This window comes from Nylanderia fulva, unplaced genomic scaffold, assembly GCF_048542155.1.
Source record: "Nylanderia fulva isolate GAGA-0341 unplaced genomic scaffold, ASM4854215v1 Scaffold13, whole genome shotgun sequence".
Classification (NCBI taxonomy): Eukaryota; Metazoa; Arthropoda; class Insecta; order Hymenoptera; family Formicidae; genus Nylanderia; species Nylanderia fulva.
The window spans coordinates 2,805,525-2,825,261 of NW_028189518.1; the positions used below are offsets into that span (position 1 = coordinate 2,805,525).

Here is a 19,737-nt window from a genome sequence, read left to right on the forward strand (position 1 = left end):
TCGTGGTTTAAAAGCGTCACGTAAAATCCACGAATCTATTATACGCTTTTTAATTAGACGCTGCCGAATCTGATGGATGAGATCCGGAATATTCTTAGGGACCCTCTTCGTCGTTTGCACGACGAGAAAAGTCTCTTATCGTTGAAGAAAAGTTGTGAAAAAAAGTAGTATAAGAACATAGTAAGAAATGCGCGTGCATTTATATAACTTAAAAATTATATAATATTATAATGATATATATATATTTTAAAAGCATTTAAAGAATATAAATCCTGACAAAAGGAAATTGTTTTGTAAAATAAAAAAGTGACAAGAATATATTATATACATAAAATACATCGCAATCTCCTATTTTTTCAAAATAATACAGATTGATAAAAAAATAATTATCTTTAATTAATATATAAATAATTTATATATCCAAAAAGAGAGAGCGAAAAGAACAATTGACAGTTCTCGATCTCACTGGAGCTTCATGTAAACGTGTGAAAAATATTAGCAAGTGGCGCCGCGATATCCGCGACGCCTCCGCACCCTGATTAGTTCGTACAACCTTGGCAGGTGCAAAACAACGTGTTAAGGTGAACGAGAAAGGAAAAGTGAGTCGGGGTGAGTAAACTGGGAAATGACCGAGACTATGGGATATTTACGAGCGTGGTAAGTGGTCAATGAGTACCTTTTCGCACGTTGATGAATGGCTCCAGCCGCAACCGCCTGCGTTTGTGTTTTATGGAAGGTAAGCACCGGCGATGGTAGAGATACTGTTATTGAGATTAAAAGAAGTAGGACTGCCGATCGATCTTTTCCCCGAACATTTTTGTATAATCTATCTATTAATTTCACGATATATGATTTATTCAGTTTGCTCTTTTATATACTTTGAGATTATAATTATATATATGTGGAGATGAAAAGCAGATATAAATACTTATACATTTATATTATTATGTTTTCTTTGAAAATATATTGAAGAAAAAAAGGATCCAGATGTGTAACAATTTTAACTATTACATTTATTCAGACTTGTAAAATAATTTGCGGTGAAATTAATTTATAATTTCTATTATGCACTTGCGCACATAACAGCACTTGTATTTTACGAAAGCCACAAGGGAAAACTTAAATAAACTTTGTCGATGAACAAGAAAATCTGAGAGAGCACAATAGAAGATATTAATATATTATATACAGCTGAATAGGGAGAATTCGAACAAGCAGTCCTTACGTCGTCATGGTGCAACAGCCGTTGCTAGGAAGTGTTTGTATTATAATAGTGTAGGTCGTACCTATTGTATGTGTAGGCGTTTGTGTTGTGAGTTTCATGAAATACAATTTTTATTTATAAAAAGTGCCTTTTGTTCTAAAAACAAACATCCTAACAATTTTGTATCAATTAAAAATTTTTTTAAATATCTAAACAAATATTTACTAAAATGGAAACAATTAACAAGATTATACGTTCGAAAAATTTCCGATTACACTAAAATTTATAAAACAACAAATCTAAATAAATAATTCATATTGTCAATAAAAGCCAATAGACATACATATTTGAGATCAATAAATATTTGGTAAAATACAGTGCTATTTTTATACATCGAAACTTCTTCAGATATAAATAGTTTCATGATTCTTCCTCATGCGATATAATATCTATATATGTTTATAAAAATACAACTCTTATATAATCTTCCACTCGATCGAAATACATAGACATTTCTTTTCTTTCTTTTTGCTGTCTTACCGCGAGACATGATGAGAATTCACAATGACAGGAAAACGGAAAACATAAAATGCCGCTTGATGGAGTAGATATCGAGAATAAAGATACAAGTGTAGAAAAAGGTAGGAGAAGAACAGACGCGTCAGACATCATGATGAAACACCAATGTGGAAGCATTTAGTGAAAAAAATCTAGTTTGGAAAATCTATTTGGAATATAGTTAGAAGAGTTTAAAGCCATAACAAGATGTAACAACTGGAAAAGAAATAAAACAGACATTACGATTTAAATATAAAATTATCCCTAATTTTTTCTTTCTGATAAAAAAAAATTTCGAGTTTTTATCGCATTAATCTATAATCTACGAATCTGCAAATAATCGGCGTAAAAAGTGATGACGTGAAAATCATTCTGCCATCAAGAGTGGAGGATTATGTGCCCAAGGGAAAAGCCAAAGTATATAAGCGGCAAGAAGAAAACGTAAGAGAAGGCACGATAACTGCGGAGACACAAGCTACGTCAGCATAATCGGAGATATATTTCCGTGGCTCTGCGATTTTTGCCACAAACGGCGATATTGGCGCGTTTTAAGAAGAATAGCGGCGAAAAAGTCCGCCTTCGAATAATATCCGAATATTGAGGCACTATGCGAGGACTGTCACGGTCGTAAAGCAGGACTGATATGAATGCGGATAGCTCAATTTTACACGCTTACGCACACTCGAAGCAAAACTGCTCTTCCTCTCTCGTGCCCTCCCTCTTTCCATCGCCTGTCATGCATCATTTTCATTGATCGCATCTATCAACTCCCATTGCGGCGCAAGAGGGTGAGAAACTATTCTCTAACTCAACAATTGAATTCCGTGCAAATAGACTCTTACAAGCAAAAAAAAAGAAAAATTATAATAATCTGACAATCAATACTTTAATAATCGTTTGACTTTATTTTAGTGTTAATGTGCAACAATAATTTCATACATCTAATTAATAAATTATAATCATTATATTAAATAAATATATTTATCGTACAAGATTAATATTAGCTATATTTTAAACAAGCAATGTGCAAATTTAATATATTTTTAGGGATATCTCATTGAGGCTGACGTACAAAAAGAGTGCAGAAAAATGTCTGATTCCGAGGGTAGCGTAGCGAGTCTGCACGGTTCGGAAAAATTAGCAACGCGCGATGAAACCGTCGAAGCGATGCCGAATCACAATGGAGACAAGCCTGAGGAATTTCAGGAACTGCTTCAATCAATGATAGCCTCCAATAGTGCTTCCGAAGAGGAGGAACAACTGGAGGAGGAGGATAATGCGAACGAGAAGAAGATCGTAGGTAGGCCATTGTACAAATTGATTCTCAACATTAAATCGAAAATTATTCGCTTTGTTATAAATAAAAATAAGTTTCCAAATAAAAACTAAAATTCCACATCAACACGAGAAGCTATCATAAGCGAGAACTTTAGCCTTAGAAACGTTAGGATAAAACCTAGAAAACGCTCGCTTCAGCATTCGATTCGAAAAACGACGATGCTGAAAAGTGCGAGAGAGGATAAAGTTGCATCGTGGAACTCAGGTGAGCCCGTCGAGAGATTCTAGAGAGAGAAAGAGTGGGCGAAAATGGAAAGCTCGCTGCAGCTTAACTTGGAGAATTTCCCAGACGCTCGCCAAGGGCATTACCAGGGAAAGTGGCTGAACAGCGGTAAACGGGGCGAGGGAAATTTCTCCTCGGCCTCGGGGATTAAGTTTCATCGCTCGAATCGTCTCACTCTTTTCCATCCCAACCCCGGGCTTTACTTTTATTCCGCTCTCTCGTGACGAGAGCGTTCGCGAGAACACAGATGCCGAGTGGAAGTTTGGCGATGTCCCGCAGTTTCGCGAGCAAATTAGCCATTCTTCTTCGTAATTTCGTGTGCTCCGTTTCATCCCCGACATCGCTGCGCGATTTGACAGCCTTTGTCTGACAAAACCTGATATTCGCGCGCGCGGGAGAAAAGTCCATTTACGCGAGCAAGGGAGATTCGGAAGACAAAGGAAAGCGGTCTCGTCGTTCCTTTTACTCGAGCACACGTTGCCCATGTAAAGTCGGCAATTATTTTAATTGCTACCGACTAAAGAGAGAGAGAGAGAGAGATTTACGAGAGTGCGTAATCCAATATCCGAATCCGCGGAATCGGCAAGCTGTTACCGCTGCTGATTCCACGATTGCGCTATCTCGGTCTTATACAAAGCATCCTAAATGTCTCGGTAAATTTCGCCAGAACCGAAACCCATACACGACGGAGAGAGAAATTCTCCGTCTGCGTCCCAAATTAAACTCATAAAACGCCCGCAACGCGCGCACGTTTAAAGGTAGATCCACAAGGGTAGATTAAGATCGAGCCATCTGCGTACAAAAAGAAAGGATAATGCTGGACAGTCGGCGCATTAAAACTGACTCGCCCGAGAGATATTGTAATCTCTTATCGCCTTAGAAATAATTACAGCGATTCTCTGAAAAAAGAAGAAAGGTTTACATTCAGTCCTTTAAAAAAATTTAATGATTCCGATCCCGCTTTTATATTATAGGAATTCGAGAAAAAAATTCTTCGCAAGAAAATCTCCGATAGGAAATTATTCGAAATTAATTACCAAATTTATTCTGATAGATCGCACATTCGAATAATCGCGCGTAAGTAATATATTGAAGTTTAACTATGAACGTATCCTGTCATTTTCTCGGTGGCTGCACAGACAAGCGTTTTGCAATGCCACATCCTTCCAGGTACGCAGAGAGACACCCGCCGTCTCAGAGAAGGGTGGTTGGAGGGTGGAAATTACAGCACGTAGCCATGATTAAAATAATAAATTTCGGAGATACGTAGAACCACTTTAGTCCGAATTAGTATTGCATCGAGTACGAGACCGCACGACTCTACACGATCTCTCGGACTGCAAAGGACGATATCTTGAATTATATATAAATATCAGGCGGAGAATGTGTTCCCGCATATGTCGTTCGAGTAAGGAGACTATTCGCAAGAAGGGGGTGAGATTTTATTAGGGTAACATTCGTTAGGTACGTCTCTGGGCAACGTTCCAATTCGATCTCACGGTCCGTTTCATTCTGAACTCTCTCTCTCTCTTTCTCTCTCTGCAGACATTTTAGACGGACGAAAGAGAGTTGGATAAGAGATTTTTCGACGTTTCAGAAAATTTTTTTCGATTTTATAATCCATTCGTTTTCTTGTTATCTAGATTATCTCGACTTTCTTACAAAAAATTAATATAACGTTCCAACATAAATTATTAGCATAATAATACAAAATTTTTACATTTAATAGATTATATGTTTAAAAGAATAAATCTTCGTTATTTTTTTTGAAGAATTAAATTTTAATAATAAATGAAAACATATCCGAATATCAGCAAGATTAAATCATTTAAAGTAATAATCATAATAAATATTATTATTAATCAAGCAAGATTAAAAAAATTACTGATTATTAATTAAAATTTCCATTTTATATGCATAGATTTACATAGCATTATTCTGGAGTATTATTATTTCTGCTCTCGGTGTATACATTTTTAATTTCCCGCATACAATATGCAGGACATAATTACGTATGATAAAAGCACATCTCATACTATTGCGCATTTATTACATTGTTAAGTATAAATGTACGATAAAAAAAAAAAGAAGCAGGAGAAAGTCTCGCGTGTATACGCGACGTCATATAATGCAGCGCAGATGACATGTAGTTTTTTTATGCATCTTATGTACCGCCATGTATTCAGTTTCCTCCCAGTGGATCAAATCTCGACGTAGCCTCTCGTCGGAGAAGAAATGTATTTTCCGAGGCTTTCACGCGTCTTCCAGCTCTCCGGTCTGAGAGAATTGGCACGTAGAAGCGCAATATGCGATTTCGGATTATCATAATGTCGGCTGTCAAGCTCTTGTGTATGCTTTCTCGCGAGCTTGACATCTCTTTTTTTCCCTCCCATTGTCGGAACGTGCTTTAAGCTCTACTGCAAAGTTTCGGGCGACGGATTTGCCAGATGTCCCGCATTGCACCTTCTGATAGAGGGTCCCCTTCCCGTTTATATAGTTGGCGCTCGATTAGGGTCGAGTCCATAGACGCTCGAACTTTTATTCACCTTTGATTTATATACGGTCATTTCTCGGATTACAACGAGAGAACGACGCGGAGCTCCGCTGCGCGCTGTTTTATTTAAAATTTATAAACCGTGTAATATTATAGCGACATGTAAAGTGTATTTATGGACTATAATATTTGGACAGAGATGCAGTCAAAACACAAACGGTTAAACGAGAGTAAAACATTTAGTATTTATATACGTTATATTTATCCGAGGGGGTAACCACTTAATGTGGGACAGTGTCCCCGAAATCATTATGAAATCCTTATGAAATCCTTATAAAATCCCGTGTAATCGTTTGCAATCAGATGTAATTGATAAAGTCAAATGAAATCATGCGGAATCATTAGAAATCATAATGAAATCATATGTAGTCAGCAGAAATCATTTTGAATTTTCGTGTAATCATTGGAATCATGTGTAATCATTATGAAATCTGTGATGAAATTATGTGTGGCACGAGCACTTTCCGTAGTAAATTGCGATCAAATTCAAGATAAAATGCTATTTATAATTTTATGTGTCACATAAAATCCTAAATGATTACATGTGCAATCATGAAAATGCATTGTGTAATCAGATGAAATCATTACTTTTATGAAATAATTTCATATGTAATGAAAAAAATCCATTTGCAATCAGATGAAATCATTTGTAATCAGATGAAATCATTTATAATCAGATGAAATCGTTTGTAATTAGATGAAATCATGAAATCAAATGAAATCATGTAATCTGTGGGACAACATTTTAGCTAGTGGTTACCCCCTCGTATTTATCTAATTGTGATGTGTCTCTGGACATTTATATTTCCACGAAATAATAGATACTGATAGTTTGCAAGCGATGTAAAATTTTGATAGTCGAACAATTTTTCGAGAAGCGATTCTGTCAAACGTAGAACTGTCAAGTTCATGTTTCCTCGATATTTCTCGCAGGTATTTTCCCTCGTTACTCGAGCGCGTATTATCAAGATTCCATTTTTTCGCGACGCATTTCGCAAAGAAAATTGGAAAACGTTTGCCAGCGGGAATCGAGAGAAATATTCCTTTCTCCCGGGGGTGAGAAAGTCGAAGGTGGAAGTTTCAAAAGCGACGCTCATCGCGTATCGCTGCACCCGGGCGTTGTGAAAAATGACATCAAGTTCAAAAGCTCCCTAAATAAGAAATCATTCCCGGAGGCGCGCGATCGCGCTATTATTCACTCGTCCGAGAACTCTAAAGTGAAATACCGCCGCGAAAGAGAAACCCGCGGGATTCTCGATCATCAATTTCAACGTCATGCCAGACAAAAACGCGAAACAGCCCGCGCGCTGGCGACGAAAAGAAGAAGAGGGATGAAGAGCAGAAGGGGATGATGCGATCTTGTCGGATGATCTGTTTCGCGAGATAATCCGCGGCGGTCGCCGGTTTGTTAGAAACGACGGAAATCGCGGGGGAATGACGAATGGCCGGGAAGACAAATTTTCTCATAGGGTAGATAACGTCGAGAGTCATTTTTTTCTTCACCCGGCGCAAATTGTTTCACGTCGCGGAAAGATTTTAGACGGCTATGTCTATTTTTGCGGGAACGAGGAAGACGGTTAAAATAAATGCGAAAAGACAATGAGATCGTTCTGGAATAGATATATACATAGATTGTGTCAATTCTCGGGGGTTTTCCAAATTTGTCACGCATCCCTTTGTACGCGTACAAACCTCTCGAATCGTAAATGACGGCTCTGCGGCGGCACAAAGAATATATGTGAGAAAGCTTTCGAACAGCTTATTACAACGCATTTACTACTCCTCGTTCCGGATGCCGGTCCGTGCCGCTCCAATTTCCGCGACCACCTAGCGAGGACGAATTTTTTTTCGCACACCCCCGGCTACGGGCTGGAAAAAGTACGGGCGCGCGCGGAGGATAAAAAGGTGGAAAGGAGGCGGAGTAATTTGATATGGGCCAGAGTACAGGGGCACTCGCCCTTTTTTCCTAATTTGAAGAAGGGCGAGTATCCGCGAAATGAAAAGCGCCGGGGCCCTTTGTAGATACAGAGGCGCCGTAGATACAGTACGCGCCCTGCGCAAGGTCACGCGTGTGCGTGCACGTGCGTGTGCGAGGATTAAAGCGATGAAAGAGAAACTCTTCACCCCCATATATAGCGCGAGCAGCGTGCTCAATCGGGCGCACGACCGGAGATATTTTTAATATGCTCATTTAAACGTTGTAGCGATATTAAATTAACTGAAATGTGTTACGTGTGCTAATGACAATTTGTCGGATTTTTATTAGATTTGTAATCGTTTTTGATTAATAAAACTATCATTCATTAAATAAAATTCACTTAATGTAAGAAAAAAGGATTTTTAATCATTTATATATGTCGCAATAAAAATTTTTTCAGCGTTTTTTATGTTTTTCACACAAAAATATAGAAATGTCAAATTTGATAATGAAATAAAAAAATTGACATCTTTTTATTGTGTGCACAATATTTAAAAGGATCAAGTTTTCTTCAAAATTCATATACTTTTCTCATGTTTCATCTTTCATGTCAATAAATTTTTATATTAAAAATGAAAAGTTTTAAAGATTTATGTATATACAAGATTTTATGGTAAATTAAAAAAAAAGATAAATTACAAATCAATTATAAAAAAAATAATGAAATACATAAGAGCTTAAAAGAGAATTGTTTTCTTTCTTACCATGTAATTTTTATGATTGATCGATCAAGGTATTTGAGGCTATCCCTTCTATTCTTTATGTGCGGAAATGGTGCACGGCACAGAGTGACATTCCGAATGATAGTGTTTCGCATTAAGTAGAACTTTCCGTGACGTGACATTTTATTTATGATATTGATTAAAGCAAGAATTGTGTGTGCATTGTTGCAGTTAAGAGAAAGTAAGATTAACTTTGAAAAAAAAAAAACTATAAAAGATAATTTTGTTCCTAATTTTTTTAATCAATCCTCTGCAATCTACTTGGAAAAAGTTTCTTCAAAAAAAAAAAACACGCAAATTACATGTATGTATATACTTTTACAACATAGTATATACAATCAATCTTTTTTATCTCATTATCTTAGTTCAAATATGCTTACATCTTATAAAGATACACAAGTCTCAAGCAATATCATCCGCGCGGGAAATAAAAAACTGAAAGAAGTTTATAAATCTAAAAATTGCATTATAAAACAAAGTCATATATCATTCACTTATATAAGACTTTGGCAAATAGCGCGGCGAACAGCATGTGCCATATACATGTTTTACGACAAACATCGCTCTACAATGTGTCAATATTTGCGAATGCATTGCAAAACTCACGCGTAGCGAAGATCCTTGTTGTCTGCAAGGTCGTAAGTAGAAGAAGCCAAGGTAGAACGTCACGCTAGCGACCGGAAGACTCGGCTGCGCGAGCCTGAAGAAACTTCGGAAGAATGAGATCGTACCTGCCACTGTGCGCGGATATCGCGTGCAATGTCAGTTTTCAGCATATTCCGTGCGTCCCCGTGACAATAGGGAGCCAACAAGCGAACGAGCTTCAACTCGGGAGACACGGTCGTCCAATACCAGGCTGGCTTTTCGTTGGTTCAGTCCGTACCTGGTTTCCTGACCCGCTTGCACGACAACCATTAACGAATATAATACCGCGACGTCGGCGGGATTTCGTGTTTGCATTCGTTCCTCCTCATAAGAAAAATTACGAAAAGCATCGCTTTCTAAGTTCTCGAGGTGGAGTCGCTCGATCATTCGTCTTTCAAGTTCTGATATCGCGGGATCATAAAATTATCCTTAAATCGTCCCGTCAAAATTTCAATAACACAGTTGCCTTTACTATAATTATAATCAATAAATATAGTTGACAGAATATGAAAATATATAAAATGAAAGATACATATTCTTTCTATATATAACGCGCTTTTTTCCAAGCAAGTATTATCGTTAAAAAAGGAAATTGCGAAACTTAAATTTTGATTTATTGAATTTCTGAGAAAGTACATTTTTTTATATTGTGCAGAAATGACTACTCCGGATGCACCATCCGACTTTCGACTTGAATACATTGGAAGTTTTGTGCAAAAAAGTCTGAAATTAAAACCAGAAAAATGGGGAAGATTATTACTGACAGAAGAGTATCGAAATGTGGTGATAGATTTTTTGGACAAACCGTTACCAATCGCTCTTTTCGTCGTTCTAACACCGAATGCACAATTAATAGCATCGTCCAGTTTTCCTATACCGTACCAGAGAACGAAAGGTGAGTTTACGATTATTATAATTTATTATAATAAATCTGTAAAAAAATTTCGATATCATATTTCGACGATAAATAAAAATTTATTTCGTATAGAAGAGCTACTTTTTAAAATAATTTTTTTATTATAATATATTGCTACAAGTGGATCAATCCTTTCTTGCCGGCGTAACTATTTAATATTGATTTCGTAAATGTCATAAGAATATTTAGTATAAAATAGAAAAATGTGTATCATTAATGCAGGAGTTTACGCTGTAAAAATAAAGCAAGCGCCGCTATTAAAAGACAAAGAAGGATGTTCGGCCATGTTAATCGTAGGGGATCTGTCGCATCGGGTTGTCGATCAATTAGCTACATTAGTCGATAATATATTTGCTCCTCTTCTCACCAAACCTGAAAACCATAAGGACTTGCCGGAAATAGCAATTCAAGACATATGTAAGCACGTGCACGCTCTTCGCGGTACGTTGTATCAGGTAATCAAGTTATCAATACTTGAATCTTTTGATAAACACTAACGAGACATGTGATAATATTAATTATGCTCGAATGCACGTAGGTGAAAGGTCAAGTGAACGGAAGAACGGTGTTACCGATGCCAGCGGGCCTCGAAAAGGTGACAGAGGTCGAGAGATTAGTTTCCACGAAGGGTCCACAGGCAGTCGATCTCTATCTCAAAAGCGCTATAGAGGGTGTTGTGATAAAATGGGCTTATTTAGTAAATGATGTAGTCACTCATGAATCTAGCGTCGCGTTCGATAATGACCAAAATCCGACGCCCAATGTCGAATTGGAATATTGGTCTACTAGATTGGCGAATCTGAGGTATTTTTACATTATATAAAGACTATCAAATATATGCGATTTTTTTGACACAATTTTGTAAAAATTATTTATATAAATTATATAAACTATTTCTAAATATTTATAAAATTATTTATAAAAACTATTTATAAATGATCTATTATACATAACTATTTATAATTGTCTATTTAAACATTTTCTATATGATATGTATTTTTTTCTAGATACATCTACGATCAGCTGCAAGAGGACCGGGTGAAAAAAATGGCGACGATTCTCGAAAAAACCGATAGCGCGTACTTTCCCTGCTTCCGTACATTGTTCGATAACGTTGTATCTTCATTAGCCGAGGCGAAAGAGATATCGTTGTACTTGACGCCATTAGCAAAGTTCTTCAAGTCTGTGGAGGAGATTGATTTCGCGGAGGCTAAACCGCTGATGGCGACATTGATACACTCGCTCGGATTAGCATGGGCGAAATGCAAGAGTTATCAGAGTTCTAGCAAGCTCATCATCATGCTTCGGCAGATTTGCAATCTGTTGATACAAGAAGCACGTCGATTTCTTGATCCAACATCGATATTTCAGAGCGACGTCGATGAAGCTCTTCAACGTGTTAAAATATCAAGAGGCAAAATATTCATGTTTATTTCGATCTATTAAAAAATAATTATTGGCATTGCAGATATCGTGCCAATAATAATGCCACAATAATTATGTCATTTTATGACTATAATGAATAATAAATAATTAATCCTTTCGCTATCGTTAGACTTGAAAAACACAAATTGGTTGCAATTAATCATCGATTTGTTAATAATAGATATGAGTTTAGCACAATGGCTTCTGTGTGTGTTAAAATGTTCATTAAATATAATAAACTTTTTTGTATCAATATTGTACATTATAATATTGCACAGATAAAATGATAAAGAGTATATATGTATTCTAATTTACTTACAATTTCTAATTTTCCTTGAAACTAAAAAATTTTGTTCAATCTTTTCCTTTTTAGGAGTCCTGGAAGAATTCAAAAGACAGTTCGAAATGAGAAAGAATATGCCTGGCTTGAAACCGGAAGCCCCACCTTGGACATTTAATTCGACCGCAGTCTTCACTCGTCTCGACGCTTTCCTGAAGCGGCTGGCGGATATCGAGTGGCTCTTCGAAACCGTTCTCGAATTTTCCAAGTTAGAGAAGATTGAAATAGGCGGCATTCTCGGACGGTCCTTGAGCGCGAGAATCATAAGTGTGTTCAAAGAATTCCAGCAGCTTTTCGTTTCCTTCACCGTGAGAGCCAGCGACGTTCTCGAACCAGACGACGAGTCTTTCGTCGTCGATTGCACTAAATTCACAGAGTCCATCACCGATCTTGACAGCAAATTGGCCTCGATTCTGTGCCAAGCTTTCGACGATTGTGGCAATCTCGAAAGCGTTTTCAAGGTGAAATTCATTCTTCCTCTTAATATTATATACAGAATATTCCAGACTTACTGTACCACGTTAATGGGAGATTCTTCAGGTGATTTGGGGACGATTTTTCATCAGTGAAAATATCCAGGCACCAACTTGTGAAAATAAATTATTAACAAAATTACATTTTTTAGTTAATTTCAGATAAAGTTTACTTTAATAGAATTTTAATTTAAGGCTTAGTTACAAAGATACATGATTTCCAAAATTAGGAACATCAAAAAATAATGACTTTCATCATTTTCTTTGAAGAAAAGTCGTCTTCAAATAACCTTAGAAGTCTCCCATAAACGGATGGTACTGTAAATTACTTCGTAAATCAAGATGCAACAAATGCTTAGTTTGATCTTTCAGTTGATAAATATCGCCGGATCAGTTCTGGAGCGTCCTGTCATACGAAAGCAATTCAGTAATCGATATGCTAGGATCCTCGAGCTTTTGAACATGGAACTTTCGATAGTGGAAGTGTTGTTTAATCGCGGTACCAAAGGTGCTCTGATTGATCTGCCGCCTTTGGCTGCTGCCTTAACATTCTCCAGCATGTTGAAACAGCGCATCGACTTGCCTATACAATCGTTTAAAACTATGCCGCATTCGTACGTATTAAAATGCATCAATTTTTTCTTGAGCTTCTACTTTCCTTTTGCTCCATTTAAAAAATTATTTTATTGACAATTTTATACAAATAAAATTATTTGACTTGATTGAAGGTAAAAATAAAATATATCTCTAATATTTTTTTAATAAAAAATATATTATAAATATGACAAACATATTTATAACTTATTTATCCCGTTTATAGTATCATGCATGGCGACGAAGGCAAAAATATAATGGCACGTTACGAAAGGCTGATAAAAATATTTGCTAACAAAGAAAATGATCTCTTTATTGAATGGGCGCGAACGGTACCGCAAACTGTTGATGTAGGTCTTAATCGTCATCTGCTTTATAGAGAGACCTATCGCATTTTATTGCTAAATTTCGATCCCGATCTCCTTGCCGTATTAAAAGAAGTAAACTACTTGAAGCAAATGTCACGTTTTGATATTCCTGAAGAAGCAATTAAGGTATAATCTTAAACATATGCTTTACCTAAAAGAAGGAATACATTTTTATATTCGATAACTGTTTATGTTACGGAATTTTGTTACGCTATTACATATATTAAATCCTTCATTTTATATTATATTACTAGGTATCTGAAAGTGCAGAGACGTTCAGGAAATATCGCACGATGCTAAGTAGCACAGTCGATTCATATAACAACATACGTAAAACAACGAAGCGAGTGGAATTCGACCTAATCGAATTGGAAGTGGCTCGTATCGATTCCTTGATATCCCGTGGAGAGAACGAGTTATGCTGGAGATCAGACGGGCTTTTGGAATACATAACAGAATTGGGCGATCTTGTGAAAGGACTGTGGAAACGCATGAAGACCGCCCAATCGAACGTGGAGAAGATCAGAAACATTTTGGAACCTTGGACGAAGACGCCCCTCATAGAACGAAAGGATCGTCGTAAAGACACGCTGCTTGCCTTGGAAGATCGTTCGGAGAAAGTATCGAAACGTTACGGGGAAGTCACAAAAGCTGCTGAGCAGATACACTCGATAATGAAGGAAAATGAATCGCTTTTTCAAATTAGCGAGACCGAACAGGAAGCTTGGCAGGAATATGTGAAATACATTGACGACATCGTGATCGAGTCTCTTAGAAAAGCAGTTGGATGCTCCCTAGGTTAATATTCAACCTAGAATTAAGACAAAAAATATATTCAATGGCATGACAAATTTAATTAAAGTTTCCTATTTAATTATTAAGTAATTTTTAATTTATGCGATTATAAACAATTAATTAAATTTATATTAGACATCTTTTTATCGTGCTCAGGCTATTTGGCGGAAAATATGGATCCGATCGGTCAATGCGAACCATTACTCGAAGCAAAATTAGAGCTCAGGGAACCAGATCTGTATTATATGCCATCATTAGAGCCTGAAGATCCAGATGGACTCGATCAGCTGATTCTTGGCGTGTTAAATGACATTACCGGCATGGCCAGCTTGATACCGCGATTAAAAAGTGATTCTATAGGATATGCTGAAGAACTAGAATGCGATACTGATATCAAGGGAATGAAAGATGAAATACTAACAAGTGTAGGTACTGCAGTAGAGGAAGCTACTGATTTCTGTAGTAATTTCGAAGGTATGATTCTCATAAATACTAATATTATTTTAGATTTAATAAATTTTATACTCACGCGATAATTTTTGCTCAATTAATAACATTTTAATAAATAAAAAATACACATATTTAGAATTACAATAGCCTAGTTTACATATAATGATTTGAATTTACAAATTAATAATTAATGTTCAATTTTTTAAATTAAACACAAAATAGAATTTCTTAAAATGATCCATTAAGATATATATTAGTATTATATCATGAATTATCAATTAAATTAATAATTTTAATAATAATTAAACTGGCTAATAATTAAATTAAATATTATTATTACATAATAACATGCACATAGCAAATGAATCGAAGGATAAAAAGTGTAGATTCTTAGATTCTTATTCTATTATTTTTCTCATCTCAATGTAACGATTCAACAATTCGATTAGGCTACGCTTATCTATGGCTGGATGATAGGGATGTTGTGATGCAACAATTCCTCGAGTACAGCCGGCAATTGTCGATGGAAGAAATGGACATGGTGGCGGTCCAGGACCCTAAAGGTCCGACGAAGTCACCGCCGAAAATGGAGCAATTCCGCGAACAAATCGACCTTTACGAGGGACTCTATCTCGAGATCGAGGAAATGGATCTGTCCAAAGTATTTTGCGGCTGGTTCAGAGTAAATCTAAGACCCTTTAGACAGTCGGTACTGAACACCGTGTGCAAGTGGTCGAGCATGTTCAAAAAACATTTAGTCGATCGTGTAACAAGCAGCCTCTCAGATTTGGGAACATTTATAAGGTATGTAAATCTGCAAAAAATATTTTATCAAACATTTTTATATATGATTTGTTATACAATAGCAATTTAAGTATCGTTCGAAATAAAATATATATAATTTACACTATACACTATATAGTTTCTAAATTATCTTATTTTAATATATATAACATCTGTATGTATAATAATTTCTTTTTAATTTATTTTAATTTTGATAAATATATTTTATCTAATTTCTCCAGACTAGCCGACGAGGGATTGTTACAACAAGTACAACCGGGTGATTACGTTGCTTTGGTCAGTGTAATGGGCTATCTGTTACAAGTTAAAGAACGTCAACCAACTACGGACGAGATGTTCCATCCGTTAGAGGAGACCATTGAATTGCTCAAGTTCTACGATCAAGATATACCCGAAGAGGTAAACGTACTGCTTCAAGAGTTACCGGAGCAATGGGCAAACACAAAAAAACTCGCTCTTATGGTGAAGCAGCAAGTTGCGCCATTACAAGCAGGTTTGTAGAATAATATGAATACGACAACATTATTAAGTTGACATTATTTCTGTCCATTTATCGTCTTATCTAATTATAAATGTATATAATATAATTAATATATGTATAATGATAAATATTATATATATATTTGAATATTTTATAAAGTTATAGATACATATGTAGTATTAATATAACTTATGTATGATTTATATTATAATTAATATATGTAGTAGTGTTCTACAATATTTTAAATATTTGAATATTAATAACATCAAATTAGGTGAAGTATCAAGAATTCGTGGTCGAATCTCCGCGTTTGACATTACAATATGTCAGTATCGGGAAGCATTTCGACGATACGCGTTCTTTAAGTACGACTGCAAGAATTCGTACGAACTATTAGATGAGGCGCATAAAGAGATTCTCATGTTGGAACGCCAAATGAAGGATATACAAGAATCCGCCTCGTTGTTCGAAGTGATGGTACCCGAATTTAAACAGCTGAGACAGTGTAGGAGAGAACTGAAAATGCTTAAGCAGCTCTGGGATTATGTAAATATAGTGCAGAGTAGTATCGAGGGTTGGAAGACGACACCCTGGAGGAAAATTGACGTGGAGAATATGGACATTGAGTGCAAGAAGTTTGCGAAGGAGATACGCGGTTAGTAGCTAAAAAATGGTCTACGGTCTCGAAGGATTTTGTCAAATTGCACGGTTTTATATCTCGAATATATTTTTTATCAAATATTGTCCTCTTCTTCTTGCATTTTTTCCTTCATTCTCACGCAACTTTATTTGCGCACGAAATATAAATATATTTTATCTGTATAAAATCTCGTGTAATTTTTTTGGAGATGATAATTTGGAGATAATTTTTTAAATTCTTTACTTACCGGTTATATTACGTCTAGCAGCATTGGACAAAGAAATGAGGCCATGGGATACTTATGTATCGCTGGAAGCAACGGTAAAGAACATGCTTACGTCATTACGCGCCGTGGGAGAATTACAAAATCCAGCTATTCGAGAGAGACATTGGCTACAGTTGATGAATAGTACTAAGGTATCGCTGGAAATCGCAGAGCGGATGTATCATCCATTTTCTTACGATACAAACTCATGCAAACTAGGGGACATATTTAATATCGATTAGCTGAAAAATATCAATTTATTTCAACTCCTCAGTTAATTTTTTTATATCTCGATATTTTTATTATATTTAATTGTCCTTATCTGTGATGTTCGCCTCAAATAAGATCCCCTTTCTGCGAAATTGTATATAAGAATTTTTATAATGCGAATCACATGTGTGTAATCACGTAATAGACTTAGTTGCACCCTGCTGTATATACGCTATCGATGTTACAGAAATTGGGCAACATGACTCCAGAAATGACCGTAAGTCTGCTGTACATACGCGCACATTTATAAACCCTTTATATATAAATTTATTAAATCTTTAATAAGTAAAATTAAAAATTTTCATAAAATTAATTTTAACACAAAATTGACTCATTTTTTCTTTTGTAAAAGCACATTAGTATACTTTTTAGTTTTTCATAAATGCACACAGTTATGTATTGTACTTTTTTCTATCCGATATTTATACATTATAAAATACATATCATATAAGCATGGCTAAATTAATAGTTATGCAATAGTTATATATATTATAAAATATATATTATGTAAGCATGGCTAAAATAATAGTATGCGATAAAGGCTCTGGCTGTTATAAAGTTTTAATTATTCACACCTTATATTCATAAGCTTATTTAGCGCTAAATGTGTCTGTTTAATGCTAGTTGATCTAAATATTGTATTTTAAATTTCGCTTTTAATAATAGAATGAGATGAAGAATAGTCACACTCAGCACTAAAATACACACTCAATAATCCACCTATTTATAGTCATTATTATTTCATTACATAAGTTCTTCATTATTCATTCATTGTATGAATCACTGTATAATTTTTTTTAATAAATATGTTATAATTATATACAAGATATATCACATTTGCATTTCATCTTATTTAGCAATTTCCTACGCCATTCTAGATTATTGTATGAGCTAAAGGAAACGACACGATCAACACAGTCTTGCTTTTCATCATGAAAATATGTATATCTATATCGTCAGATGATTTTCTTACATGTAGGTTCGTTTCGTAATGGACGAATCGACGACTCTAGCCGATTTGCTCGAGCTGAATCTCCATGAATGCGAAGATGAAGTTAAAAATATCGTCGACAAAGCTGTTAAGGAAATGTCTATGGAGAAATATATGAAAGAGTTAAAGGTTACATGGTCGAAAATGGAATTTGAGCGAGAAGTTCATGCTCGAACAGGAGCTACTTTAATAAGAGCTAGCGAAGAATTGATCGAAACTTTAGAAGAAAATCAGGTTAGATGCTGAGGAAAATTCATGTTCTCTTAAAATATAATTATAAAAAATAAAAAATCATTTATAAATTAATTATATAATACTTAACTTTAAGATTAATATTTTACATTTTTACATGCATCACATTAAAATAATAAAGAAGTATTATTTTTCTGATATTCTTAAATATCAGATTAATCCTTAGATTTTGTTTTAATTGCAGGTACAATTACAAAATCTGATTACCTCGAAATTTATCGCGCATTTTCTGGAAGAAGTGTCATCGTGGCAGAAGAAATTGAGCATTGCCGATCAGGTGACGACGGTATGGTTCGAAGTTCAGCGTACCTGGATGCATCTTGAAAGCATTTTCATGTCGTCCGAGGATATCCGACGGCAATTGCCGGTGGATGCTGAGCGATTCGATCGCATCGACACGGAATTTAAGGAGATGACGGAGGAGATGGCGAAAACACCGAATGTCGTCGAAGCGACGAATAAGGACGGTCTTGTATCCGCCCTAGACGTTTTGCAAAAAGGACTCGTATTATGTGAGAAAGCCTTGGCGGAATATCTAGAAACGAAACGTCTCGCTTTCCCGCGATTCTACTTCGTCTCTTCTAGCGATTTGCTGGATATACTTTCGAACGGAAACCAACCGGATATAGTGGCGAAACACTTGACAAAATTATTCGACTCTATGGCACGTTTGAATTTTGATGATAAAAACACTTCGTTAAAACGCGTCTTAGGTAAATAATTAAATGATATAATATATATATATATATATATATATATATATGAAATCTAATTGAATTATTAATTCATATAAAATTTGAGATGATCAAAATTACACTAAATAATATCGAATGATTTTTCATTTGAGGAATGTTTGCTAAAGACGGCGAATACGTGGAATTCGCAAACTACGAGATGATTTGCGAAGGACCCGTGGAGGCCTGGTTGAATCGTCTTCAGAGCGCTATGCGCGTCTCAATTCGACATTATTTCAGCGAAGCGGTAGTGGCGTACGAAGAGAAACCACGCGAGCAATGGCTGTTTGATTATCCTGCTCAGGTGTCTCTCTGCGGAACTCAAATCTGGTGGACCACCGAGGTCAATATAGCGTTCGCGCGTTTCGAGGAAGGCTACGATAATTCTATCAAGGATTACCTGAAGAAACAAATCTCGCAGCTGAGCACTTTGATCACGCTGCTGATCGGTGAACTGACCAAGCAGGAGAGACAGAAGGTCATGACGATCTGCACGATCGACGTGCACTCGAGGGACGTCGTGACGAAACTGGTGCAATCGAAGGTCGAAAGTTCGCAGGCTTTTCAATGGCAGAGTCAACTGCGACACAGGTGGGACGAGAAAGAAAAGGATTGCTTCGCAAATATTTGCGACGCCCAGTTCAAGTACTCTCACGAGTACCTAGGTAATACCCCCAGGTCAGAGCCTCCTCGTGTTTATTATTGATTTATTACTTC

General features: G+C 35.9%; 1 protein-coding gene and 1 long non-coding RNA gene across 2 annotated transcripts in view; one reads left to right on the forward strand and one right to left on the reverse strand.

The window, feature by feature from the left end:
* LOC114932408 (uncharacterized) overlaps window positions 1–19,737 on the reverse strand; it is a 123,421-nt gene that overhangs the window by 11,065 nt on the left and 92,619 nt on the right. The window lies entirely within an intron of this gene.
* Window positions 2,852–19,737, forward strand: part of Dhc93AB (Dynein heavy chain at 93AB) — a 28,521-nt gene continuing 11,635 nt past the window's right edge. Inside the window, 17 exon segments of the mRNA XM_085479733.1 lie at window positions 2,852–3,062; window positions 9,878–10,117; window positions 10,361–10,593; window positions 10,677–10,942; window positions 11,146–11,552; window positions 11,937–12,364; window positions 12,749–12,990; window positions 13,197–13,464; window positions 13,593–14,136; window positions 14,290–14,607; window positions 15,033–15,387; window positions 15,609–15,880; window positions 16,143–16,523; window positions 16,777–16,925; window positions 18,023–18,268; window positions 18,471–18,999; window positions 19,134–19,698. Of these exon segments, the coding sequence (XP_085335859.1) occupies window positions 2,852–3,062; window positions 9,878–10,117; window positions 10,361–10,593; window positions 10,677–10,942; window positions 11,146–11,552; window positions 11,937–12,364; window positions 12,749–12,990; window positions 13,197–13,464; window positions 13,593–14,136; window positions 14,290–14,607; window positions 15,033–15,387; window positions 15,609–15,880; window positions 16,143–16,523; window positions 16,777–16,925; window positions 18,023–18,268; window positions 18,471–18,999; window positions 19,134–19,698 (5,654 nt within the window).